We start from the raw sequence: 27,308 nt of genomic DNA on the forward strand, positions 1-27,308 counted from the left end.
TGACCCCAGCTCCACGGGGATTCCACACAGGCACAAGGAAAGGGCTTGGGAAGGTGAAATGGGGCAAGAGGTCTTTGGATCAGAGTGGCCAGAGTTTAAATAACGGTACCCTCTCTTGGGGGAAAAAAATGATAGGCGCTAAGAAGGAGCTTCATTCTACAAGCCAAATAATGGATCAAACTTGGACATTAACAGAAAAATAATTCTTATTAAATTATTCTTTGGGTTAATTTATACCAAATTATAATGTATTGCAGCCATTGGGGCTTGCCAAGAAACTCTAGAAGAATGGGTGATAAGTCCTATACCCATTAAGCCAATACCTGGCACATAAGTTCGGAGAGAATCAAAAATCAACACTTAAGGTGACAAAATGTTTTCATTTCAACCTTTAAAGTAGAAACCTTTATAAAATGCCTTTCTAAAACACACTGCCCTGCCTTCGTCAAGTGCACTTGCTGACCCTTTGCTCAGTGAGTCAGGGTCCACTTTGTGATCAGTTACTGGTGAAAATACTCACAATAGCCTTCTAATTAGTTTCCCTGTCCTTGTTATCTTTCCTCTCCAGTCATCTTTCCTACTGTTTCTAGTTATTTTCTTAGAGGTTGGATCATGCTCTTCCTTTCCTCAAGGATTATCAGGGGCTCCCTATGGAATAGAGCCAAGACTCCCTATCAGCACATTCACATGCCTCCACCTCCGGTCCCTCCATTGAATTCTCTTGCAGCCCTCTTCCCTGTTCACTGCCAGTAATATCAAGAGCTTGCACCTCCCATCCTGCACTTTTGATAGGACCCTGCTCTGCTCATGCTGTTTCCCCAGCCCATCTTCCTCCTTCCATGGAAATGCCTGTCTTACCTCCTCCATGAAGTCCTCCCTAGTCCCTCCGGTCATAACCCATCACTTCTTCCTCTAGACCCCTTTAGATGCTGCTGGCACCTTGATGTCACATCTACTTCATCCTGCCCTTTGCTACAACTAATTTTTCTCACTCAGTATTGAAAAGCAAGATCTATTTAATTTATCTTTGTATCTGGATGGCCTTTTGTATTTGTAATCCATGCATTAATAAAGGTCTGAACCAGTAAATGACTGAATGAATAAAAATTAGTATTATAATAGTAGATACTATTTATTGAACGCTTCCTATGTGCTGGGTGCTAGGCTAGGCATTATAAATGCATTTCTTCATTTATCATCAACATAGTACTATGTGGTAGGTGCATTATGGTTTCCGTTTTACAGTCAAGGAAACTGGGTCTAAGAGAAGTTGCAAAATCTGTCTGAAGGCACATGGCTAGCTAATGTGGGAGCTGGACCGAAGGCCTGGTTATCTGTTGGCTCCTGCAGCTGCAATCTCATGTGAGCCACCTGGCCTTCCCTAGGCATTCAGGTAAAACCTAGGAGAAACAATAAGGGCCCAATCAAGGCACCTTGGCACACCGAAGCAGTAAAGAGACAAAAGCATCCTGTGGCAGAGGTTATCTGATGGTGCCATGCCCTCTACCAGCGACCCCATCTTTTGGTTCTGCAAGCAACTCACAGCATCATACTTTGGACCCCAAAGTTCAAGGTCTTCTCACGGAGCCACCCTGTACAATAGTAATAACATACCTAAAGCCTAGGAGGACAATTATGTATTAGATGGTCCAGGGTGATGTAAAATTCCCTGGTAAAGTCACAACTTTGTAGGCCATTGCCCACAATGAAAAGCGTGACAAGCCAAAGTAGTAGATCTAAAGTAGTGGGTGGTGTTCCAGCGTCTCAGGGAGCCTCCCACGGTGTGAGGGTGGTAGTTTTAGAACCAGGCTCCCTGGGTTCCCATCCTGGCTCTGGCTTTTGCTACATGTTTGGCAGTGGACCAGTAGTTTAATTGTTTAAAGTTCAATTTCTTCACCCATAAAACAAGGATAAGAGACTGAAAGCCTCATGTTTTTATGAGAGTCGAGTGCCATAACACACGTGATGTGCTTTGCAAAGCCTGGCACGCAGTAAATGCTGTATTGATGTTACTTATTGCTGTCATGGGTATTGACAATTCTCAATAAACCCTGAAAACACTACCAATTCTATTTCACTCTAATGGCAACCATGCAGTATGGCAACCACAAAGACATAAATCCAAGAAAGCCTCTAGTGTCCTGGGTGAAATTTTCAGAAGGGTAAATTCAAGTTTAACATGGGCTGGGCAGCTTAGTTTGGGGAATGGGATTTCACACCCCTGCCAGGAAGCTGAGGTGCTGATGGGCCCCCTTGCTGGGGAAAGCCTTTCCTGCTGTGTCATGCACCTTGTTTGGGGCTTATGCTCCATTGGCTGTGTCATAATTTCATGCCACACAGTAGAAGGACTCCTCCCCTTGCCTGGCTGAGGCTTTGGGATTCACATGGCCCTCCCAAGCCTGTGGACACAGCACCTGGCACTATGAGACACATGAAAATGGCCATGATGGCCCCCATCTCAGCATCTGCTCCAGGCAAAGACACACGGGGTCAGCTGTCTTGCTTACTTAAAATCCTGATTCTGCCATTTGCTAGCAGTGTGACCTTAGGCAAATTGCATAACTTCTGGGCCTCAGTTTTCTTATCACTAAAACAGACATTATTGGTAGTACCTATATCATAGGGTTTTGAGAGAATGAAAATGAAATCACACATGGAAAGTGCTTAGACGAGCGCCTGACATGGAGTAAGAGCCCAGTGAGTGATAGTTATTACTGTTACTTGACTTTCTGCTTAATTCTCACAATAACCTGAAGGATAGGTAATCTTATCTCTAGACCAGAGATCGGAGGCTGGGGGAAGCTACAAAGGTTTTCTTGGCTCACACAGTACTTAAGGAACAAAGCCAGGATTCCACCCCAGGCCAAAAGGACCCCAAAATTCAAGGTCTTCTCATGGAGCCACCCTGTACAATGGTAATAACATACCTAAAGTCTAGGAGAACAATTACGTATTAGATGGTCCAGGGTGGTGTAAAATTCCCTGGAAAGTGTCCCAGCAGCTGGAATCATGGCCCTGTGCTGGGTAAGTTCAAGAACAGTGCACTCCGTGAGGGCTGAGAGGTTGCGTGAAGCTTTGTGTCAAAGATGCTATTGACTTGGGCCCTGAAGGACCAGTGGGACTTGAGTGAGAGAATGGAGAGGATGCAGAGCTTAGCTGAGGGGTGGCGGGGGCATCCATAAGGCACAGGCATGCACAGAATGAATGACCTGCCCTGGAGAGTCCCAGGAGAATATGCCAAGAGGGAAAACAAAGCCAGGTTCATTGCCAGCCAAGGGGACGTTCCAGCAACAGTGGACACTGTGGTCCCAGTGACCAGCTGAGATGAGGAAGCTGACAAGGGTGGTGTTCGAGTAACTCTGCCATGAGGAGACAAAGGCTGAGGCAGACCCGGGAGGGGAAGGGATGGCTGGAGGGACAGCAAAGGACTCCATGGAGTGATCTTGATGGAAGAGGTGAAGGGACGGGGTGAAATCAACCTTTCTGTTCTGAGTCATCAGGAGCACGAGGGACCGTGGGGCAGTGCTGGTGGCATCCCAGCCATGGGCTTCGAGGGCTGTACGCCACAGCTCCGTGTCTGACACGTGGCCTCAGCCGTGGCTCTGGTCCCACTCTGGCTGTGCTCTGGGCCACTGGGTCCTCCCATTTCTCCTCTGACAGGGCTGGTGGTGGGATGCAGGGGCCGATGGGAAGACCGCGGTGGGATGCGGGAAAGAAAGAAGGGAGGCAGGGGGACTGGGTGCGGGGGTGGGGACAGATTCAGGGAAGGAACAGAGAACAGAACTACAGAGGCTGCAAGGGAGGCCATGGGCGGGCAGCCCCACCTGGTCCTCCCTGAGAAGAGAAAGGAATGCTACCCAGGGGAGGAGCTGAGGCCCAGGCCCAGACCCAGCCTGGCTAGGAGAGGGATGGAGCCTAAATACATCTTAAAAATTCCCTTTTTTGGTATGTTTATTTATTCCTCCCCAGGACCCTATTAACAGGGTGTTAGGTGTGCATAAGTTGGGGACATAGTCTTGGCTTAGCCACCATCACCTGGCTGTGTGACTTTGGGCAGTCACTTTGCCTCTCTGGTCTCCAGTTATCCCTAACTTGAGAAGCTTGGATTGGGTGAGTTTTCAGGACTTTCTAGGCTATAAAATGCCTTTCAGTCCAAGTTTCATTCCTTTATTCTTAGTCCCATGAGGAGGACTGATGTGGAATCTGCTCTCCCCAAATGAACTTTGTTGGTACCACCGGTTAGGGTATAAATGAGGAGAAAAAAGCCAGGTGAATGCTGGCTTCACTAAAGACACCAGAGTGGGGGCAAAAGCAGGGTTACATTTCACTTCTTTTGTGGACAAAGGGTCATTATGCATACCCCGTACTTCGGTGGCAATCATTTACCCACAAACCCCTGTCCAGGTGACTTCCTCTGCCCCGCCCCCGGGTGGTTGCTCTGCTCTCTTCGCTGCAGGACTTTGGGGGTGGGAGGGGAAGGGGGACCCCCTGGGGGGGGGTCCTGGGTAGCGCAGCCCATGCACACAAGTAGAGAGGCCTCATTCATTCATCCCCTCTCCAGCTTTGTGCAATGACCCCAGCAGATTCTGGGGTCACCAAAACTGGTCTTCCTGCCCCTGCCCCCCGAGCCAGACCCCAGACTTCAAAGATACAGGAGGCTGTTCAACCATGAAAGCACAGTAACTGGAAAGGTGCTGGTGTTAATGTCAGAGGCTCTGGACCTTCTGAATAGTAAGAAATTCTCCGGAAAAGTGTAACCATCTAGGGTCAAGGAGGAACACCAGAATGAGAGCCTGGGGTGGGTTTCCTGCAGTGGCTGCAGTAACCTTGGGCATGTAACTTCATGTTCCTGAAATGCATTTTCTTCTGGGAAACCGAGGTAGTCATGTCTGTATAATGGTGCTACTGGGAGAGTAAAGGAGCCAGTGTCTGTAAAGAGCTAAGGTTAATACCCAGAGCAGAGTAAACACAACATGTTTTGGATATCTTCCCTTCCCGAATACCAGCTGCTTGGGCGTAATACATCCTGCTCAGTGGACCATGAGGGCCCTGCAGGCAATGGTTGCCAGGTCTGGACTGAAAGCAGCCGGCTCCATCCTGGTCTGATCTGCATCTGTAGGAGAGCCAGGCCTCCGTTCCTTGTCTAATTCAAGCTTTGAGCGGCTCTCTAAGGAGAGTAAGGACTGTGGTGATTCTCCGACTGACCGCTGGGAGGCGCTGGGCCTCTTCATCCTCTGCCTTCTGAAGGTCAGCATCACCAAGGTCGACCAACTTTCCCTGCTACAGGGTCGGGAAGCCATGGGCTTCTGGGACTGGAAAAAGGGTACAATCCCAGCATCTAGGGGAGACAGGTGGGGCTGTTTCAAGTCTGCACAGGCCTCCAGGGAGTGCCTGCCTGGCCTCCCGCTCCGGAGGTCTGGCGGGTTAAGGTCTCCAAGCACTGGCGCCTTGCCAGCACCTTGAAGACTCTGTGTTCAGGAGGAGCTGGTTTCTGAGGCCTTAGGCTTTCAACTGCTCAGGGTCCCCAGGGCTCAGAGGAAGCAGCTGGAAGTGCTTCTAGGACATGAGTTGGGGGTTGGGCAGGAATGGCAAGGGAGGTACTAACTGCAGGTGGTGGTGACGGTTTTGCCAAAAGGACCTTTCCTGGGGACTGGGTGTAGGCAAGGCCCTATTGGTTTGGTGAAGTGCAATAGGATGAATTTGAGACCCTGGAACTTCAGTGGACTTGTCTTTCAGTTCAGGAGCAGCAGTAAGGACACAGTTTGTGGTTTATTGCGTGGTTTCTCATATTTAATATACATTCAAATCCCCTGGAGCTAAAATGCAAATTCTAATCCCTTAGTTCTAGGATGGGGTAGAGATTCTGCATTTCTAACAAGCTCCCAGGTAATGCTGATGCTGCACACTAGGGACTGCACTTTAAGTAGCAAAGGCTTAGTAGACCCAGCTGAGACCCAAGACAGGTTAAGTACAAATCAGAAGATGCAACTTTCCAAAGCCAGGGGAGGTTGGGAGAAGCTTGCTTCATTACTGGGCCCTGGGTTCAAAAGATTTGTGGTTCTGTGAGTGTCGAGAATTAGCATTGGCGGGAACCTGACAGAGCTTCTAGTTCCGTCCCTGTGTGATATATTACATAATAGATAAGGAGAAGAGAGTGTGGTGGCCAGGGTTACACAGCCTTGCGGTTAGACATTGAAGGACCTTGTGTGCAGGCTCAGTGGTTTGCTATTTCTCCTGTTGACGATGTAAAGCCATGAGAATATTTAAACAAATGTATTTCAGAAAACTCTCTGGGGGAGGGTGAAAGGACCACATGGGATTGGGAACTAAGGGGACTGCTCAGAGGCTTTGTACAGACAAGCCGTCTGATGACAGGGTCGGAGCTGTTGCTACGTGAATAGAAGGGGACAAACATGTTTGAGGGACACTTAAAGGCTAGAATTAATAGGATTTAGAGATGAATTTTTTTTTTTTTTTGGTAGAGAGAGAAGGAAGAAGAGGAATCAATGATGATGTGTGGGTTAGGCAAAAGGAGGAATAAATGATGAATACCGCCTGTCTTTTGCCCAAGTAGAAGACACAAGAAAAGGAGGGGCCTGAATGAGGGAATGAGCAAGAAGATGGTTGAATATGAGGGAATCGTCAGGAGACTCCATCCTGAAACCAGATATATCACTCTGCTTAGGTTTCCGAGAATTGCCCAAGCTCCTAACACTGGTGTCCAGCATCTCCAATGCTGTTGGTTCATCTACAAAATGACAAATGTTTCTGCTCATCCCCCAGGACTCAAATTAAAATGTCACCTCCTTAGCAAGACCTTCCCTGACTACCTAAGTAGCCCCACAGTGATTCCCTGAACTGCACCTGCCATTTTCCTTCATAGCAGGGACGATGTTTGGTAATTTAGATTTACCTGTTGGCATTCGCATTTATTACCTGACTCCCCATTAACCATTGAGCACCTTAAGGGCAGGGACGATATTTTGTTCCCGACTTCATCTCTAGCCCAGTGAGTATCACATAGAACACACTGTGTAATATTGGCTGAATGAATCATAGTATGTGTAGAACAGCCGAAGCACCAGGAGATGTTTATTCTAGAGAAGAAAACATTCAAATGAACTAACTTCTCAATTCTATCCTTGGAGTTACACCAAACAACTGTTTCTACTTTATTTAATATTTAAGACTTGTACTACGTGGCCATCAGGACAGGCTATGGAAACCACAAGGAAATGGATGACAATTACATCCGCCCAGGCCTGACTGTCCCTGCCCGAACCAGACAGGTTTGGGAGGTCACCACAGGAGACATCCAAGCGGAGAGTGGGCCTTGTGTGTGGTACATGCTGGTGGGGCATTGCATTGAGGATTGTATTGGGTATTAGACTATGTGATCTCTGGGGTTCCCTTCAAGCCCAACACTCCATGATGTCATGATTTTTTTCCATCCAACTTTGGGTACTTAACAGGTATCGTCTCCTTTATTTTCTTTTTTAGAAATTGGAGAGAATAATGAGGATTTTAATTGGTTTATTTGTTTTTTTTTTTTTAACTGAGGGCTGTATGGACCTGTTCACATCTAAGAAATCTTTGCTTTTAAGCCATTAGAAACACATTTTAGTCCTAGCCTCCCAAGGTATCTGTTCTAGAAAACAAAAGTATGGTGGATAATTTACTTTGCTTGCCACTACCATAAAAACTACCAGCTTCAAGACTAACTAATCTTCCCTGACAAAGTTGATCCTAGTTGGAATGGTGTTGTAGGGCTAAATCTGGAGAGGATTGGGTAACCTTGCGCCATCTGTAATTCCCACACTCCCTCCAGCCCCGCTTTCAGATATCCATTTTAATAGTTCTTTATCCAGGAAGGCTTTCCTTCCCACTTCCTCCACATCTTCCACCTCAGGTTAGATTAGATACTGCTGTACAGCTTTGTGCTTCCTGATCACACTGAATTGTGATGGCTTTTAACATCTATCTTCCCTTCTGGTATATAAATTCTGTAAGTATGGGGCTATATCTATCTTGTTTAGCACTGTATTTCAACCCAAGACTTTGTATGTGCCTGGAACATGGAAGATGCTTAAAAAATGTTTGATAAGTAGATGAGTGGATAGATGGATGGATGGATGGTTGGGATTAGGTCATTCTTAAAATTAGGGTGGGCACCTTTTGTTTTCATATGAGTAGAACATAGTTCCCTTTTCAAGAGGTAAATATAAACATTGAATTAGTCAAGAATCCAAGTATTAGAAATACTCTTACCAGAGGCATAGTCCCTTCGAGGAACACTTGGAGGTTCTTTGACTTTCAGCCTGTAGGTAACAACCATGAGACAAATGGTCAGTGGGTAGGACAGCTATTGTCAAGGCCCAGAATATAAGCAGATATGGAGATAATAGATGGATAACTAATAGAACAATGGCTTCTTATGGACCCATTGCACTGAAAGACAAATATATTGACAATGCCATAAAGCCATTGATCAAAGGTTTCCCACCTCTTCCCCTCTCTGCAGTGCCCAATGTAGCTGTGACTTGGCAAAGGCAAAGCCAAGTAGAGAAAGGGCTTCACGAGGTCAGAGTACTAGTAAGCGCTGAGTCCAGGGTTTCAAGGAAAATAAATGATAAATGTTGATTTGTTGGTAGGAAGGTAAGGGAAGATGTACTCTATTCTAATAAATAATTTCATAAACGCCTTAATAGGAAAAACTAGTTATAAAGAGCCCTTTAGTTGTAGGTTGGACCAAAATGATTTTTGCGCCATTAAAAACTGACAAATAAGTGAGCAGTGAGTATCTCTAGGTTGAGGGTTGTAAAATTTCGCTTATTTAGAAGTTGTACTGTTTCAAGCACTTTTAAAACTACTGTAGGATCTTTATACACAAATAAAATGTTCTGAATATTCACAATCTTTCCCCACTATTTAAAAGAAGAAAATTAAAATTACATTTTAAAAATGTATCCCAATTTTTAGGCTTTTTATAAGTACTGGCAACACCTTCCCCCCCATTATTTGAAATGCCTAAGATTTATAGTAAGTTATTATTTTTAATAATAGTTACCCATTTTATTTAAGAATGATTTACTTAATTAAAAATTTTAAATAAGAAAACCTATATCTGCTACACTTTATTCACTAAACTATCGCATCCTTTAGAAGCAACATATAAGGTAATCATTGCACACCAAACATATTTCATTTCTTGGGGGGAAAAAAGCAGTTTAGAAATACATGTTTGGTTACAAAAAGAAAAAAACAAGGCATAATCAAAAATTATAATGTTGCAAAAATAGCAATATTTATATTTGTATAGAAATTCTGCTTTTTGTTTTCCCAAAGTTTCTCATATCTGTATTATTTCATTCAGTTTTCATAGTGAGCCAGCAGGGTGGGCCAGGAAGATACAAATCATTAAACCTACGATGAGGCTGGGAGAGAGAGAATAACAATGGTGTTGTAGGGAAGAAAAACAAAGACAAAACTGGGTCTGGTGCCAGGTCTATTCAAAGACCAGTAAAATTTCAAAAAAGCACAAACCATTACCCATTCTTGTAATCATTTCATAAAAGAAATGAAGGTGTATTTTAATACCCTCCTCCCCAAATGAATGAAGATCATCATCTCAGAATAAAGGACAGATGCAAGAAAGGACTGTTGGGCACTGAACTCTAACCAGGAACAAAAGATGGGGCCTGGGCCTGAGCAGCCAGCAGCTGCACACCAACCCCCAGCACTTCAAGACCCTTACTTTCTCATTCAGCCATGGACCAGTGACAACTCTGTCACGGTTTTGTGTTAAGAAACCAGTGTGTTCAACCGTGCTTCCTCCCTTCAAGGTGGCACCTGTTGCCCGGCTACGAGTGAGAGCTGAGAACTGCATGTCACTTAGTACCAAAGAGCCATTGGCCAGGGTTCGGACAGCGGCAGCCATAATTCCTAAGCTGAGAAGAAACACGGTTTGTCAAATGTATTGGGGAACAATGGGAATAATGCAATAAAAACTGTCTGGAAATATTTGGGCCCCCTGGCTGCTGTTAGTATGACTAACCATAGGATAGACATTTCATACAGAGGCTTCATGCTATTGAAAAAACTGGTGTATTGTAAAACTGGCAACTGCGGACTAATCTAGAATCGCTAGTGATTAAAACAATGACTGGCAGGGTTCTCTCATTTCACCGAGGTTCTGAATTAATAAATGCAATCAATCACACACCTTTCCCAGTCACAGGACAGACCATTAAGGCGAAGCCTCCTCCTCTGTGAGGTGACTATCGCCCCACAAGTAGGAGACTGTTTTAACTATTTTATGATGATAACTTACACCTATTGAGATGACTCATTATGTTTTATAGTCTGAAAACACCACAAAAAGCATTTTTTATTTTTAAGTTTAGCAAATACCAAAAAGGAGTGAAGATACTCTGTTCTGATGGCACAGGGAAATGTACTTTCGTACACTGTTGGTGGTACAAAACTTGGAATTTGCTAATATCAATAAAAAATTCAAGGGCACAAATCCTTCCATCCAGAGATTTCATTTCAGGAATTTAGCTTTCTGGTATGCTAAAAGTCTGTAAAGGATATTTGTTGAAATATTATTGACAGTTAAATAGAAAGAAATGCCCCCCAAATTTTGATTTTATCTAAATTGATGTTACCAAATTGCTTCCCAAAAAGGTTGTAACAGTTTAAACTCCCACCCTGCCTTTAAAATATGTCCAACAATATATATAGTTTGATAAATGAACAATAATGCATTTGCAGTAGACTATTAACCAGCTTTTTAAAAGGAAATATGGTTTATTTTCACATAACAACAAAGAAAGTTGTCCATGACATAACATTAAGTAAAATCACCAGACAAAGCAAGCTGGTAGAATGGTTTGTGTAATATGATACCATTCATGATGAAAATGTATGTGTGTATAGATATGTATATGGCTTTGTCAGTACATGTATGTATGTGTCATATATATATATATATCTCAAACTCACACATGACAATGTTCATTCTGGGAAGTAGGTTAAAGTAGCAATGTGAAGAAGTGGGAGATTTTGACTTTATACAACTCTGAACTCTTTGATATCTCCCCAATCCCAGTGAATCTGTATTAATTTAAACAAAAAACTTTAAATTAACAGAATAACATTTCCCCTTTCCTCTTGATCTAAATTTTGAGTGTCAAATGCAAGTAGATGCAATTTCATGTACAATTTCTATTCCCTTGGCAGAGACAAATGTATTTGAAAAAATAAATTAAAATAAAATTTAAATAAATAAATAAATAAATAAATAAATAAAGTTTAAGAGTTTTTGGTGTGCAAGAAGATTTAGAATTCTGGCTTTCCCTCTCCAAGTGCCAACTGAAAACATCATTGAAGGTAATAATTGAAAAAGCAGAAATCAAAATATGGAAAAGAGGCATGGCATCCTAAAGAAGGCGGGGCTGTGTTCTTGGAACTTCTCTTTTGGATTTCTCCAACCGTGTCCTTGTGGTCCTTAGCTAAGTGGTTTTGGAAGCTAATTTTCCTGCTTCAATAAACATCATTTTGACATTTGCTCAGCACCTCAAATGGTATCACTCACCTTTTGAGCAGTGGCAGGGGGGAAGCGAACACCCCTAGAACCACCCCATTCACCCATCATGTTTCCTGAATATGGACCTGAGTGCCGTGGACTCTAGCCACGGGCAAGGAAGGGTTACGTGCCAAAGAGGATGCAACTCTTCACTCGGGTAACAAAGAACTTTGTTTTCTCCCTGTAGCACAGGCTGGCATGAGATATTTTTCTTATAAGTGCTTGTATGGTGCTATGAAGTCTAACTTACTTTTTGATTTTGTTCATTATTCCTCCTTCATTGTTCTTAATATCATGGACCATCTTTTGAAGCTGTCTGTAAGGAAAAAAATTAAACATAAACTATTAATAACTAAATTGATTTTTTAAAAGTATGTCTCTTAGCCTTCTAGAAGAGAAAGTGAGGGAGAGGGGGAGACAGACAACCCTAGAATAAAACTCCCAAATAGCATGAATTATATTGTGTTTATTTACATTTAATTAATTACATTTAATTAAAGCATCCATCTGCTACTTTAGCAAAATGGAAAGGGTGGCTGATTCTATGATTCTATAAGGAATGCGGTCATTGGGCCATGTCCCCATCCGTTGGACGTCTGGGCCTGTCTCAGGTGGCTGTGAAGAGGAATTCCGATTCCCAGGTCTGTCTGTTCTGAGGAGACATGTGAGGCCAAAGCCCTCTCTCTGATCCTATCATAAGCATCACTGTTCATCACTTACTGTCCTTTAAGCCCCTATGTTGCAAGGATAGGGCTACCTTGAAGCACACAGTATAGGCTGAAATCAGGCCCAAGATTTTCTGTTGTTGTTAACTTTACTAAGTAGAATCTGGAAAAATTGTCATTTAGAAGGTACACATATAGAGAATCCATAAAGAAAATGATTAGTGAACCTGACTGCATAGACATTTGAAACTACTGTAGAACAAAAAGCAATGTGCACAAAATCAAAAGGTAATTGACATGCTGGATAAAATATCTGCAACAAATAATAATAATAACAATAATTACAATTTTTGATTTACGGAGAAATCTTACAACTCAGAAAAAGATTAACAATGCAAAAGGAAAAACCACAAAGGATGTGAATACATAGCTACAGAAAAGAAAAACAAGTATTCAACAGTCCAATGAGAACATACTTAACATTACTTACTGTTCAAGAAATCTAAAACAACAACAAGATATATTCTGCCTATCCCACTGGCAGAACTTAACGCGTGTGGTAATACCCACGGTTAATGAGGGTATGAGAATACAGATATTCTTGGGAATGTAAACTGTTATGGTCGATATCTGTCAAAATTTAAAATGTCCTTGACTTTTGACCCAGAAATTCCACTGCTAGGGATTGCCTTATGAATGTAATCATAAAACTATACCACTATATAGATATCTACATCATATACATACAAGCATTAGAGGTAATAACCCTAATCCTTTCTCCCTCCCCCCTAAAAAACATGGAAACAACCTAAACACCCATTGATCACTAAAAGGGAAGTAGTTACGTAAACTTTGATAAGATTACACAGTGAAATAACACAAACCCATTTTTAAAAATCTGTATTACTGATATATAAAAATCCCCAAGAAATATTAAGTTAAACAAAAATTAAAAGGTTTAAAAATTATAAAAATCCCCCCAAAATATTAGGTTAAAAAAATTAAAAAGGAGAAAGAGGCATAAAACCCTTCTTAGTGGTAAGCTTATGTGTAGCATATACCTTTTTGGGGCCGGGGGGAAGGACACATCCATGTCTATATGCTGGTATGTACATAACTCTTTAGAAAGGGATGCAAAAGGTCATTGAAAGGTTGTTGTCCAAACCAATTTCACACAAATTAGAAAAAGGGACCCTTTTTTCCTCAGCAGACACTGCCTAGGGGCAGGGCACAAAGACTGGCAAACAGACAAGGAGATTTCAGCCCCTGTCAGTCCTTACAGCTGGAGGGCGAGGATCAGTGGCTCGGGGTGCGCGAGGGGCTTCTGCTTCATAAAAAGGAGACTTTCACAAGGGAAATTTTTCCATATTGTCTGGTCCTTCATAGCATGACCTTAGCATATTCCTTTTATTACCTGTTTTACATACATATAGAAAAATGTTAACAAAGTTGACGTATAGGGCCACATTTTGATATCTTCCTAATAATTTGCTGACTATATATATTTCACATAGTTCTGCACTGAAAGAGTAAGACATTTGAATTCACCTTTTAGTCAAGCCTTTCTTTTGTTCTGAGGAAACTATTTGATTGGGTTCTTCAGGTAACAAAATGAAAAGACCGTACACAGATTGTACCTGGAGATTTCTCTGATTCTGGAAGCCAGGCCTTCTGCGAGGTAGTATGAATAATGGCGCACAATTCCGCTTAGCATAGGTCTATGGAACCCTGTTGGTTGTGGGGAATCTGGGAGAAATACTCTCTGGCTCTGTAGGATTTAGAACCCATTCACCGTGAAGTTTTTTGGTGTGTATGGAGAAGTTTAGAGGATGAGAAGGCAACTTGTCAGAGGATCTCTGCCTGGCCTGGCCTGTTGGCATCCTCCACTAAGTGTTAACTTGAGGCCAAATAACCCAGTTATGCTGATATTCTGCTGTAGTTGTTTATTGGGGCCGTTGGGCAACCAGGTGAGGTGAGATGGATATTTGTACTCTTCATCGTCTTGGGAAAAACGGGGTTCTCAGAAAAGGAATGGGAACTTAAACTGCGATTTTAGGGAGCTCTTTCTCCTTCTAGGCCTAATGACCATTAGGAGCTAGAGTCCTGAAGAGCATATACGAACCTGAGGGATAGTCAATGATGGGGAGATGGGGAGGGTAGAAGGATGACAGGGTGGCCCTGAACTTGAGGCTGGAGTCTAAGCCTCAGCTCTGAGAAGAGCCATTCCCAGAGGCACTGCTAGCCATTTTCAGTGAGATAATTCCCCTCTATTGTCCCTCAGTCTACAGCAGTGTTCTGTCAGTACTGTGGCCTGGCCTCCCCAGGGTTGTGGGGAGGGGTGGGTTCCACGGGCCAGAGGAGTGGAGCACAGAGAATGGAGAGACTGGAGGGCAGGGTACAAGGACAAGGGAAACCTTTCGGGACATCCTTAGGGCATCTTGGGGAATTACCTGTACAGCTAGGGGACCCAATTTGCGGCCTAACTTGGGATATGGGTAGGGGTCAGTGCCGAGTTATAATTTGGATAACAAAGGAAAACTGATGACATTTTATATCCCCAGTTAGGGAGGCTGGGCATGTTGATCCCATTCATGTGAACTCAGCACAGCACCAGGCTCAGCAGCAGAGGAAAGAGTGGGGTGAGAGAAGGGGGACCGCCTAAACCATCAGAGACACACAGAGCGTCCCCAGAGCTGGACCCGTGAGTTGCCTCAGAACCCTGCAGAATTCTAGAATTTGTTCACACATAAGCTGCGTCAAACCCCTTCCTCCTTTTCCTGAGGAACTATAGAGAATCTCTGAGATACAGGAATGAGGGAAAACTGAAAAAAAGAGGACTGGGAGTGGAGAGAAAGAAATTGAGAGAGAGAGGTTGAAATGTATTGATTGGGAGGAAATTTCGTAATTTCAAACGAAGATCAGAGGTCAACTGTGAGTCAAGCTGACTAACTGAATGGAGTGTCATTGGCTTAAGTTAATGCTTAACAGGACAAAGGGAAGAATGAGCCAGAGTAAAGGATCCTTTCAGAAGTTTGCCAAGAGTTGGACACAGGCAGTGTAATAGGGATCCAGGGGCTGATTATATGGGGTTCAGCACAGATAATGTCCCTTTTTTCACAAAATTTTTTATTACAAAATCATAAGCATGTAATTGGGTAACATAACAATTTCACACTCAAACACGCCATCTGACATTTCAGGTGAAATGTGCAAATTCAAACTATAAATTATTACACCCCTATTATTACGCTACCAACCACACTCAAGCAGGCGTTACTTCTGCAGGACTCTGTAAAAGCAACTTTGCTGTAGGTGTAGATTAACATGTAAATTGTTGTTGAAGAATTTAATGTTAATTTTTTCTTTTGCTCAACTTGGTATTTGATACTTCCTGGCATTTGCTTTTTAGTATCTTACTAAATTTATTACAATTATAGGAAATGGTGAAAGTGTTTCATAAACTATACATTTTGCATTTAAATGTTTTCTTCTCTTTCTGCATCTTGTTCACACAAATCCTGGTGTCCACTGACTGCTCAGTTATAGCTGCCACACCTGTTACCTGGTAAAGCACAGGGCCCCCAAACCGAGACGGTGTGATGATGCTCTTGACTCATTTGCTCAACCAGGCACACACTGTGTGACGCACAGCTTCCCCTCTCTCTAGTATCATCAGCTCCATTTGGGAGTACTTTTTTCTACCTCAACTTATATCATATGAAATGACAAAGGACTATGCAACAGGACTGTTCCTGGGGAGGACTGAAACATCAGTTGTTTGTGATAAATCGTGCATAGGCGAAAACAGGTAAGACATTAAAGAGTTTCCCTTTGATTAGACCTTCCAGAGAGATACTTCTGTGGTTGGGAGAAGGATAGAGAATGACAATACTTTAATTTTTTAAGGTTGTGAAGAGCTAGCCATGTTCACTTAGCAAAATAAAATGAAGAATGAAGCTTCTCCAGTATGTTTTAGAACAATATTATAGGTAAGTTTTTAAGCAGCCTAGCATTTCAGCATTTAAAAATGATGGGAAGGTCATAGAAGTAACTATAATTATTATTACTTGTATAAACCAAATCAAATTTTATACTCTCTCCTTGCCTATTGCTTTAAAATTTTTTCAATTAACGTCAAAAAACTTAGTTATTTAACGGCATACCATAGTAGTGTGACCCTACCTGCGCCTGAATCTCAACAGATTTAGATCTCATGATGTACTGAGAGAGGACAGATCATCGTTAGAAAGTTACTAGCAGTTTTTTGCCTGCAAAGAGGTGGCTTCCTTTAGAATCTGACAGAGCAGTGATTTTCACATTAAACTGCATCTGAATCACCTGGAAAGCTATTGAAATGCAGAGTTTCAAACATCCCAGAAGTTTCTGACCGGGTAGGTGTGGTGGGGGGCAGTCAAAGAATTTGCACTTCTACTAGGTTTGCAGGTGACTCATCCAGGTGGCTCAAGAGCCCCCATGGAGGTGCGGGATATGTAGTAAGCAGCCCCCCTGGACTCCCAGAATTTCAAGGGCAAGAAATCTGTAAAAGTGGAACGGAGTACTGTGATTCTAATGACAAAAGAAGCTGTGATTTTTTTTCTTGTGTTTTTTTTTTTTTTTTTTTTGACTTCACAGGTAAGTAGTGGCATAGGCTGTATGGTTTTAGATTTTATAACTTTATTTCTGATTAAAATGTAATTTATGCTAAGTGAAAGAACCCAATTTTAAAAGGCTACACACTGTAGAATTCCAACTGGAATCTGGAAGAGGCAAACCTATGGAGAAAGTAAAAAGGTCAATGATTGTCAGGAGATTGGGAGAAGGGAGGGAGGGATGAACGGGTGAAACGGAATTTTTAGGGCACGGGAACTATTTTGTATGATGCTGTAATGGTGGCTACATGTAAGAGACGTTCATTGCATCAAAATTTGGAAATAATACTTAAGATATCAGTCTCCCCCATTATTAACATTTAATTGAATACTTCCCATTTTTATTACACACATATAACGTGTATAGATGTCATATGATTAAGCTCATACTTGACATTTTGTAATTTGCATTTTCCATTTGAACATTTTTGTAAGTTAGTACCACCCTCAGGCATTGTCTGCTTAGCCAGCTAGTCTTTCTTTTTTCTTTTTTGTTTCAAAAGAACTTCTACTTTTAGGTTAACAGAGGAATTTTTAAAAATTAAAAATTTATTTTTAGTTACAGTTGACATATATTAGTTTCAGGTGCACAACCTTGTGATGTGATCACTTTGAGAAGCTGAGCACCACCCCCGCCCCCCCCACCCCCGCCACCATGCATGCTTGTTACAAAATTATAGCCACCTAACCTTTACCTGCACCTCTCCTCCCCTGCAAACTGAAGGCCTTTCACTAGCTGAAACTCTGATCCAGGTGGGCGTGACAGAAAGTGGTGAAGTGTCAGGACCCTGTGCCAGAGAGAAGACCAGAGCAGACTTGAGGAGACCAGGAGAAGCCGATGCTGCTGAGAGTAAGAACGGAAGGCCTTGCTTCTGGGAGCCTTGGATCAGCGGGGTTGGGCCTGAGGGGCGGGAGAGAGCAGCCAATCTCAGGTTTCCTCCTGGGCCTCCAAACCAGACCCCCGCTGTTGAAACAGTTTTCCAGGGTGAGATCTGAAGACTTCCTAACTTTCCCATCTGTAAAACGAGGATAGTGCAAGGTCCCTTGTGGGGTTGGCGTGAGAATGACAGATAATGGACGTAAAGAGCCTGCGCACGCTGGTGTTTGCAGTCCAGGTAACGGTTCTTCTAAGACCCGGAGGACTGGATTTGACCAGAAACAAAACTCCAATCAGTGCTGCCTGCTGGAGACGTGAGGGCAGGGGGCAACATTTCCACTTGGGTAGGTTTCCTCCAGGCCAGAAGGCGACCCAGAGCTGGGTTCAGTTTGGTTTTGTTGTTGTTGGTACTGGGTTTGGGGCGTGGAGGGCGATGGGTGGTGGCAGGGAGAGTTGGCTAAGAACCCTCCCCACCCTGGCATGGCTGGCTGGCACCCACCCGTGGAAATGGCCTGCTGGCTTCAGTTCTGCATAAAACTGTAGGTTTTTATGTACCCTGGTATGGAGTGGCATTTTGACCTCTAACATACAGAAATGCCCTTTGCAAATAGGTGAATTTTGGGGGTTCTTAGGGTGCACTAAGAATTAGCACTAACAAATGCTTCCATATAGTCTTCTGTAGTGAAGTGTAAGAAGGGAGTGTGCTAGTCAACACTAAGTTTAGTATAATTAAAAATGATGTGCTTGCCAAAAAATGAAATTAAATTAAAAAAATTTAAAACTCAGCCCTGACCAGTGTGGCTTACTTGGTTGGAGTGTCATCTGTAAACCAAAAGGTTGCAGGTTCGATTCCCAGTCAGGGCACTGGCTCCAGTCAGGGCACCTTGCAAATTTAGTCCCCAGTCAGGTGACTCATGAGAGGCAACACATCAAAGTTTTCCTCTCACATCATGTTTCTCTCCCTCTCTCTCTCTCTCTGCCTCCCTTACTCCCTGTCCAAAATCAGTAAGCATGTTCTCAGGTAAGAATTTTTTTTTAAAGTTTGAAAAAAATTGATTATTGGGCCTGAAACCATACCAGGGGAATAAAAATCCCAGGGGGCCCCAGCAATCTGCATTTTAACAAACTTGCTAGGACTGGTGACTTATGCACACGGAAGGCTGAGAACTTTTTTTTTTTTTTTTTTTTTTTTTTAAGGACCAGGGCTGGTTTATCTCCTGGGCCAGGCTTAATTGCAAGCAGAAGAGGAAGCTTGCCAGCCTCCAGCGTATCTTCCCACCTGCCCTCTAATGTCTGAAATATCTTTAGTGGCAGGTCTTATTCTTTGCTCCATAATGAGATGCCAAAGCCTTACCCAGACCCTCTTCCCAGGAAAGGCACACACTGACAAACGGAACTATTTGGCAGTGGTATGATGTCTACTTTCAAAAGGGAAAAAGAGCTGAAAGAATCACTTGTGGCTGCTGACCAGCTTTTACCGTCACCTGTGCTCCGATCAATACCAGTTGGGCACAGAGATACTTCTCGCCTGCCAACCTTCTGTTCCTGCGCCTGGCACCAGTGCGGGGACTTCCGCCTTCTGAATGAGTATTTTCTGAATTAAGGTTGTGAGGTTACATCAATGGGCAGCCTCTATATATCTTCTTTTTGGAAGAAAATTTAGGCTACAGAAGTGATCTTGACTTTGGCTCTATATCACAATCACCTTAGGGAGCTTTTAATAATCCTCATACCCTGGTATCCTCCCAGATCATTGGCTTCCAAGCGATTCCAATGTGTGGCTAAGGTTGAGAACCATTGGCACTGTTGTCAGAATAGGCATTCTTTGTAGACTTACTGGCTAAGAGCATACAAGTTGGACAGGAATCCATAGATGCTGACTGCCCTTGGAGGGAGACAGAACAAGTCCAGGAAGCCTGGACCAGTGGGATGTGGAGCTCCCCCAGGGCCACGAAGCACTGGGAAGGCACCTGCACTTTGGTATTTTGGCCAGATCGCTAAAGAAATATCCAAGAAAATTTTCTGTATTTTATGATACCTTTCCAATATTTTTATTAAACACAGGAGATGATTTAAAAGATGGTATCATCTGCAAGAAGTATAGTTTTTAAAGTTTAGTAAAAAAAAAAAAAGGGAGGAGCAGAAAACATTTTGTTTCCTTTTGGCTCCTTAGTGCATTTACAAAGGATCATGAAAAGGCAGGTTTGGGCTTATTTTTTTCACTCTCTCTTTCCAGGAAAGGTGAAATGCAAAGTAATGTTGATCAGACAAAATTCCCATTTGTTTATTTAATTTTTAATGTTTATTTTTTAAAGAAAAATTAAAATTATAATTTTAGGCATATTTCTTTTTTTCTTTTTCCATTCAATGTTAGTTTGTGTTAGTTTCAGGTGTACAGCACAGTGGTTAGAAGATCCTGTACACAGTGTTCCCCCGATGGTTCCAGTATCCACCTGCCACTATACGTAGTTATTACAATAAGAAAATCGCTGTTCAATCTGGACTTAGGAATGGGTTGAAGAGGCTCTCATATTACAGTGACTCTTGGCAAACAAAAGGAGCAAGGAACTCCTTCCCCCTTCTTCGTTCCCACATCTTAACCTCAGGTCCAGTTCTGGAGTTTCATCCTTTCCGTAACCGCAGGGCTGGCCCTCCTCTTGCCTCCGGGATCCACGCCTACACCTGCTCCTTGGCAGCAGGAAACACGGCGCCTGCCCAAGCTCCCGCCCAGTCCATGGTCGGAAGGTTTGTCAGGGCCCTATTCAGCTGCTGTTTTTAAACCCAGTTTGCACCAGGCCACTTCCTCCCTGAGAATCTGCAGCCATCGGCGTCTGCTGAATCAAACCTGACTTTTTGCCTTGACAAGAGTTATTCCGTCTCCCCTCGAGCTCCCAGGACTGACAGGTGGCTGCCTGTGGATTATCTATCTACACCTACTCGGTTGGGTACCCTTAGAATGTCTTCTCACAACTGGCCCAGTATCTCCAACTTTCATGTTTCTAAGATCAAATTGGAGTAGAAATCTCTGCAATATTTTCCTTGGTATATATGGAGGCAAGGAAAACATCCAGCCTCTTAACCTCTTTGTGCTGTGAATGGATTTTTTAAATGTAATGATCATCACTGGGTTGGCTGATTCTTTAGCTCACTTCCTCCTTTTTCTAATGTTTATATGATCTCATGTTGTTGACTCTGGATTTCTTTTTAAGATCCTGCTCATCATTTTTACAGTGCATTTTATTTTTGTAATTAAATTTTAATGTTAGTCTCTTATGGAAAATTTAAAGTGTCTGACAAGAAAATAAAGTGGCATTTATAATCTGGTGTTCTTGGATCTTGAGGCTTGAAACTTCTGACCTTTCTATGACCTTTTTTCTCTCTTTGACTCTACATCTCTTATCATTAGTCAATTCATCTTCAGATGAATTTTATCTGTCTCCGTCCTCTCCTGTCCATTGTGACCATATGAACAATGGACTATGCCAGTGGCCTCCCATTTTATCTCCCTACTTTCAATCTCTTCACTTCCCTAACTTTATTTTCTTAAGCTTCCCCTTTCATCATGACACTCTGCTTATGAATAGTCTTTGTTGTCTCCCTGTCCCTTGCAGGATAAACTATGAACTCACTAGCTTGACCTTCCAAGGCCTTCACGACCTGGACCCAACCATGCATTTTAGACATAATTAACCCACTGTTGTAAACCCACGATTGTTTTCATTCTAGCCCCGCCAGCCCAAGGCCCGGCTCAAGTCATCCCTTCCCCATTCCCGGCCATTTCTTGGGCGCAGGAAGGGAGTCCCTGCAGGAAAACAGCACCGTAATGAGTATATCGAGAATCTCCTCTCATCTCTGCTGCTTCCTGGCTGTGCAAACCTGAGCGATTCTCAGCGACACCCAATGCATCATTGTTTCCTATAAAATGACAAGGTCCAATTACATGGACACTCAGTTCTTTTGTGGCTTTAAGTTTTACTTTTATGTAACCTGAATTTGTAGCACTTCAGGTAGTACTACTTACTGGTCATTTAATCTCTAGTCTAATAGCAGTTTTTGAACTATTATTTGGTTCGTGTGAAATTTTTTTGTATTTTATATCTTAAGCTGGTTTTTTGGGTCCTAAACTGAAAAGGTTTTTTTTCCCCTGTAGTTTATGAAAGTAACACAAGCGAATTTAAAACAATTCACATGATTCAGATAGGTAACAAGTGAAAACCACTCATAATTCTTTGCAGGGAAGATCGGAGAGCTGGGAGGAACCTAAGAAGGGGGTGACTGATTAAAAGTTTTAAGATGAAGAGACCTGGGAGCTGGGTCCTTGTGCAAAACAGAAATTCACAAGGCAAGAGGGTGAGGGACAGCAGCCTGTTAGTTAAACAAGTGCAAAGGCTCAGAGGTGAAATTGTCTAGGATGTTGGGATCCAGTAAGAAGCTGAGAGTGGCAAAAATCTGGGGTATTTGAGGGAGGGGTGTGGTAAAAAATAAGCTTGGGGTGCAGGAGATGAGGTTTATAGATGGTGGGAAGCCCTTGAAGACCTTTTTACTCAGGGGTGTGTCCTGATGAGGGGCGAAGAGTGGAGGATTTGTGGGGAGGTCTGGGCCTGGGGACACTGTTGGCTGGGAGATCAGTATGAAGGCAGCTCTCCTGGGCGCCAGCCAAGCCGTGGCAGTGGGGCACCAACCTAAAGTGCTGGGATAATGTGAGGAGCGTCTCACCTGGGCAGAGGGCAGAACCGACGGCTGCAAGGCCGAGCGCTCTCAAAGAAAGCTTTGCAGGGTCACCGTGCTGTGTCACCGCAGTGGGGCCTGAGGCTAAATGAATCAGCAGTACTCGTCCTGTCTTCATTTAAAATGTCAGTATTTTGTTCATCGGGGATTTTTTTTTGTATTAATTTTGATTTAAAATATCTTGTGCTATTATTTGTCTTGATTTACTGATTTGGGGGTTCCCCTTAAAGTTTGATGTTATTTGTTTTATACAAGATGTGTATTTGTCTTATTTATTATAGCAATATTCAGTGAATGCACACTGAGCAAGGCACATGCAGACACAGAGCTAACTCAGTGCAAGTCTTGCCATCTCATAATGCAGGAAAGAGGTCCCTTCAGCCAGCTCTTGGCCTGACAAAAACCTGACCTGTGTGAAACCAGAGGACAGATATATAGGCAGAGACTGGGTGAGCCACACAAAGTAGCTTTCTTTTGGATAATTTCTGTCTCAAGGCTGAAGCCTCCAGCCACCACCCATCATTTTGAAACAAAGTGTCACTTTTTAGTGACTAGACTGTTATTTGCACTGTTATGTGGCAGAACTTGTCCTAGCACCAGCTTCCCTGCTCTGCCTTTTTCATAGCCACTTCTAGTCCTGGCCCAGCTTCTTCATGTCCTGCTTCCTCCAGCCTGCCGTTGTGGTTTTATTGAGGTTATATTTAGATTTGCAAATCAAGCAGCCAAGACTGCTTCCATCTAAACAGTGATTCCACAGTGGAGCCAGCACAGAAATGTTGACAGTTGCCTCCATGGTGTGATAACTGAGGAAGCCTCCCAAGGCTGAGTGAGCGCCCGCAGCGCCAGTCACAGATGCAGGTACTGAGGCCCAGAGACGCCGTGATACTTGTCTCAGGCCACACAGCTTTAAAACCCTGACTCCTAGGTAGTCACAGAAATTTGACAGTGTGACAGACTTAGGGATTATCCTGGGTCCACCTCCTTTTGTAAGGGACGGAACTACACTCCATGGAAATTTCACCATTGCCCCAAGATGAGTTAGCTGAGGAGCCCCTCCGCTGTTTCCTCCATAGCCTTTCCACACAGGGCCAGATTCTCCTGCTAGAGGGTCAGCTTTTCCGTGGCAGGATTCTGTCATCCACAGCCCAGAGCCACAGTTATGGCCAAAAGCCCAGGAAGTCACGCCAGTGGTCAGACTCAGATAATCAACGGCAGCAACAGTGCATGCCAGCTCCTACTGAGCACGTGTTATGTGCCAGGGGCTTTGCAGGCATTATCTCATTTCACCCTCACAATGATAGGTAGGTTCTATGATTATCCTCATTTTAAAAAGTGTGATTAAAAAGTCACCACATAACATAAGATTTACCATCTTAGCTCTTTTTACGTGTACAGATCAGTGGTGTACACACATACACATTCTATATTCACATTGCAGTGATTATCCCACTCTTACAAATGAGGAAGTTTTGCTCCAGGAAGTGAAGTAATTTCCCCCTGGTTCTTCAACTAGCAAACGGCAGAGATGGGATTCAAAACCTGGCTGTCTTACTTCAGAGCCTACGTTTCCAACCACCGCTGGGTGTCACCTGCTACCTGGTTTTAACTCCCCAGGGCAGGTGACCATGTGCCTCTTTGGGCACCTTCCTCTCTGTCCCTGCAGAAAGCATCTAGTTCCACTACCAGCCACGTAGTTTTTACTGGGGACACACGTGTCCCCACCACTGCCCTGCTACTCGTCCTCAAGGTCAGACTTGTTGCTAGAGGGAGGCATGAGATCTTAGAGGCCTGTTACTGTCTTTAGGGAGGGGCAGAGAAAAAAGAGGAAGGGACAGATGACAGGCAGAAGGGGAAAGAGAGAGGGTGGTTCATCCAGGTGGCAGGAGGGAATGTGGCAGGAGGCTCTCCAGGCTCCAGCACATGCTCAGAAGTAGAGCTGCCTGAACTCAGCTGGAAGGAGGCCTCAACACCAAAACCTCTTGTGTCCTTTCTCAACACACCAGTCGGAAAGACAACCAAACCTCGGAGTGCTGGCCTGTGGGGAATGCACTCTACCCATGAGCCTCTCACAGCCTGGGTTGTCTTGCTAACCACCTATTAACTAGAGACAGTCATTTGCAAGTTTTTCCAGACACTCTATCATTTATTTCCTTTTCCCACACTGAGATTTGCAAATATTTTGTGGTAGTCTTTGGCATGTCTGAACTGCTGATCTGGGTTACAGGCAGGCAGAAACTGGGCTGACTTGGCACAACTATGAGGAGGGATGATCCTACTAAAACCCCGAGTCCTTAAAAAAACAACAACAAACCCTGGCATGCTTTACCCTATCAGAGGCAGTCAGGCAGGGGACCCACCCCCCTGAGACTGATGAGATGACAAGGACGCTATGGTGTATTAGCTTTAGAACGTTCTTAGAAGATTTGCCACTTGGTGTGACAGAAGTTGTCACGGCTCTCCCCATCCCCACTTGTAAGGGCAGGAGCCCTGGGGTCCCAAAGGGCGGAAACACGCTCTTTCCTCTTTGCACTGAGAAACCTCTCTGGTTCTTGCTCTCACCCGCCCACACAGCCCAGAGGGGCTTGGGAGAAAGGGATACATTTGCTTACGAAACTGGCAATTCTCAAACTTGGAATACCAAATGACAAATAATTCTAATCATATTTCAGAAAAATTCTGCAGATGTAATCCTGTGTACTTCTAGAAAATAAATGTGTTTTAAGACTCTGAGTGTGTTCTTTTAAGAATTAATCTTAAATTCTTAAAAACCATTCAGAAATGTTTCTCAAAAACACATTTTTTAAAACTTTGAAACACTATCGAATTGGTCAAAGAAGAATATGATATGGTTCCCCCAAATATACTATTTTATGGTAAGTATGGAAAATAATTTCATTATCAATTTTTTATTGTGGTAAAATACACATAATATAAATTGCACCATTCCAGCCTTTTCAAAGCATACAACTCAGGGGCATTTTGTATATTCACAATGTGGTACAGTCACCATCGCTACCTACTTACCGACCGAACATTTCATCACCCCAGGAGGAAGCTTCATGGACATAGAGCAGTCTTAAGCAATTTTGAAGCACTTTTTTTTTTTTTTCAATTAACTTTTGTGGTAGTTACATGAATGGCTTTTGTTTTAATTATTTTAAGAGGTTGTTTTCAGGGATATTAGACCCGATCACCTGGGGTTGATTTGACAACTGTGATGGTCTTTCCATCTAGAGATGATAGGAAATCAAAAGTCTTCCCATTGTAGAAAGAGAACTTTGACCCTGAACAGGTTATAGAGACCATTTAGAAGGCCAATTGCTCACGTATATGTAGAGGGTTCACTTTTCCAATGATTTAGCATTACCTTTTCCATGTTCTGTTTTGGAAGTATATTTCTTATGTTTGTATTTGATTCTCCAGTATTTACTTGCACTAAAACATTGTAAAATGTCAATTCCCTTCCTGTTCAGCATTGAATACGGACATTTACTTGCCTTATGTTCTTGAAAGATTATTCTTCATTCTGCAGCTTTTTATACTTTGATCCAAGTAAAGTTATCAAGTAAACAACAACAACAAAAAATTGAACGTGGGAGGACATTTCTTTTAACTTTGAACTCAACTCTCCAACCCTCTAGTCCAAGCACACTTAGTCATGGTTCCACCCTGGGAATTCCTTTTGCTAGGTGAGGCCTCCCTCCCCTGACCTTTCCCTCTTTCTTATCACCACTTTGCTGAACAATATTCCATTCTTTCAGCTAATAGCTGTTATTGAGTCCCCTCTGTGTGTGGGAGGTAGAAGAGTGCAGCCCTCTGCCCCCTTGGTCTGATTTGACATTAGATCAACATTAGATCAATGATTCCTGCCTGGGTGTTAGTGACGTATAACAACTTAATGCCTGAGCCTATAACACTTAGTGGCATTTAATTCTGAACCAAGAATCGGGAGACATTGCCCTATCCCATGCGGATGCCTCTCTGTTGACACAATCTGGGGCATCATGAAAGCCCAGGCCAAAAGGATTTGGCTGGCAGGGGGGTGGCATTCACTGAGCTCTTTTTTTCTAGTCAACATAGTTACTGTTACAACACCCCTATAATGGTATATATTATCATTCCCATTTTCCAGTTGATAAAGCTGAGGCTAAAACAGCCTAAGTGACCTTTTCAAAGACCATGAGCTAGTAAGTGCAAAGTAAGTATCCAAACCTAGGTCTGCCTGATTCCAAAGATCATGTGCTTTCCATTCCAACAAAAACAGCTCTCTGGGCACCTCCTGGATTATGCCACAGCATCCCTGCTTACTCAGTCCACACGGACGACCAGCTCCGCTCTGCGTAATTATCGCTCATTTTCAGACTGCAGGAACTATTGTGGAAGCATTTTATTTCATATCTTATTTTATTTTATTATTTTTGTCAGAAACTATGCTTTACTCCCCAGCTCCTGCAGCCGCTTGGCCTGCGTGTACCCCGCTCTCTCACAGCAGAAGGATCCGACCTGAAAGGGAGAGGTGTGCCTGGGGGCCACTAACATACACCCATGCCGAAAAAAGGAACAGAAACACTCCCTGAGCCTGAAACAGGGAAAGATATCCCCGAACAAGGTGATAAGCCTGGCACAGCCTGCGTGAACGCCTCATCTCGTGGTAAAGAAGTAGTGTAGGCCTCAGGCCCATTCTTATGCTACATGGGTCAAACTGCTTCTCCCCGCAATTCCTTTTTTAGAATTTCTTGATTAAACGTCTTTCTTCCCAGTAGACTCTGTGTTCCTCAAGGGCAGTGACCCTATCGGTGCCT

At 43.3% G+C, this 27,308-nt stretch overlaps 1 protein-coding gene across 1 annotated transcript in view; it reads right to left on the reverse strand.

Moving 5' to 3' along the window:
• The window catches only part of BLNK (B cell linker), a 72,210-nt gene that overhangs the window by 36,181 nt on the left and 8,721 nt on the right, over positions 1-27,308 (reverse strand). Inside the window, exons 2-3 of the mRNA XM_054581293.1 lie at positions 11,838-11,903; positions 8,269-8,318 (exon numbers count right to left, since the gene is read on the reverse strand). Coding sequence (XP_054437268.1) covers positions 8,269-8,318; positions 11,838-11,903 — 116 coding nt within the window. The remainder of the gene's footprint in view (positions 1-8,268; positions 8,319-11,837; positions 11,904-27,308) is intronic.

Source organism: Pteronotus mesoamericanus, unplaced genomic scaffold (assembly GCF_021234165.1).
Source record: "Pteronotus mesoamericanus isolate MK-2021 breed Mesoamerican mustached bat unplaced genomic scaffold, CSHL_Meso_final contig_657, whole genome shotgun sequence".
Classification (NCBI taxonomy): Eukaryota; Metazoa; Chordata; class Mammalia; order Chiroptera; family Mormoopidae; genus Pteronotus; species Pteronotus mesoamericanus.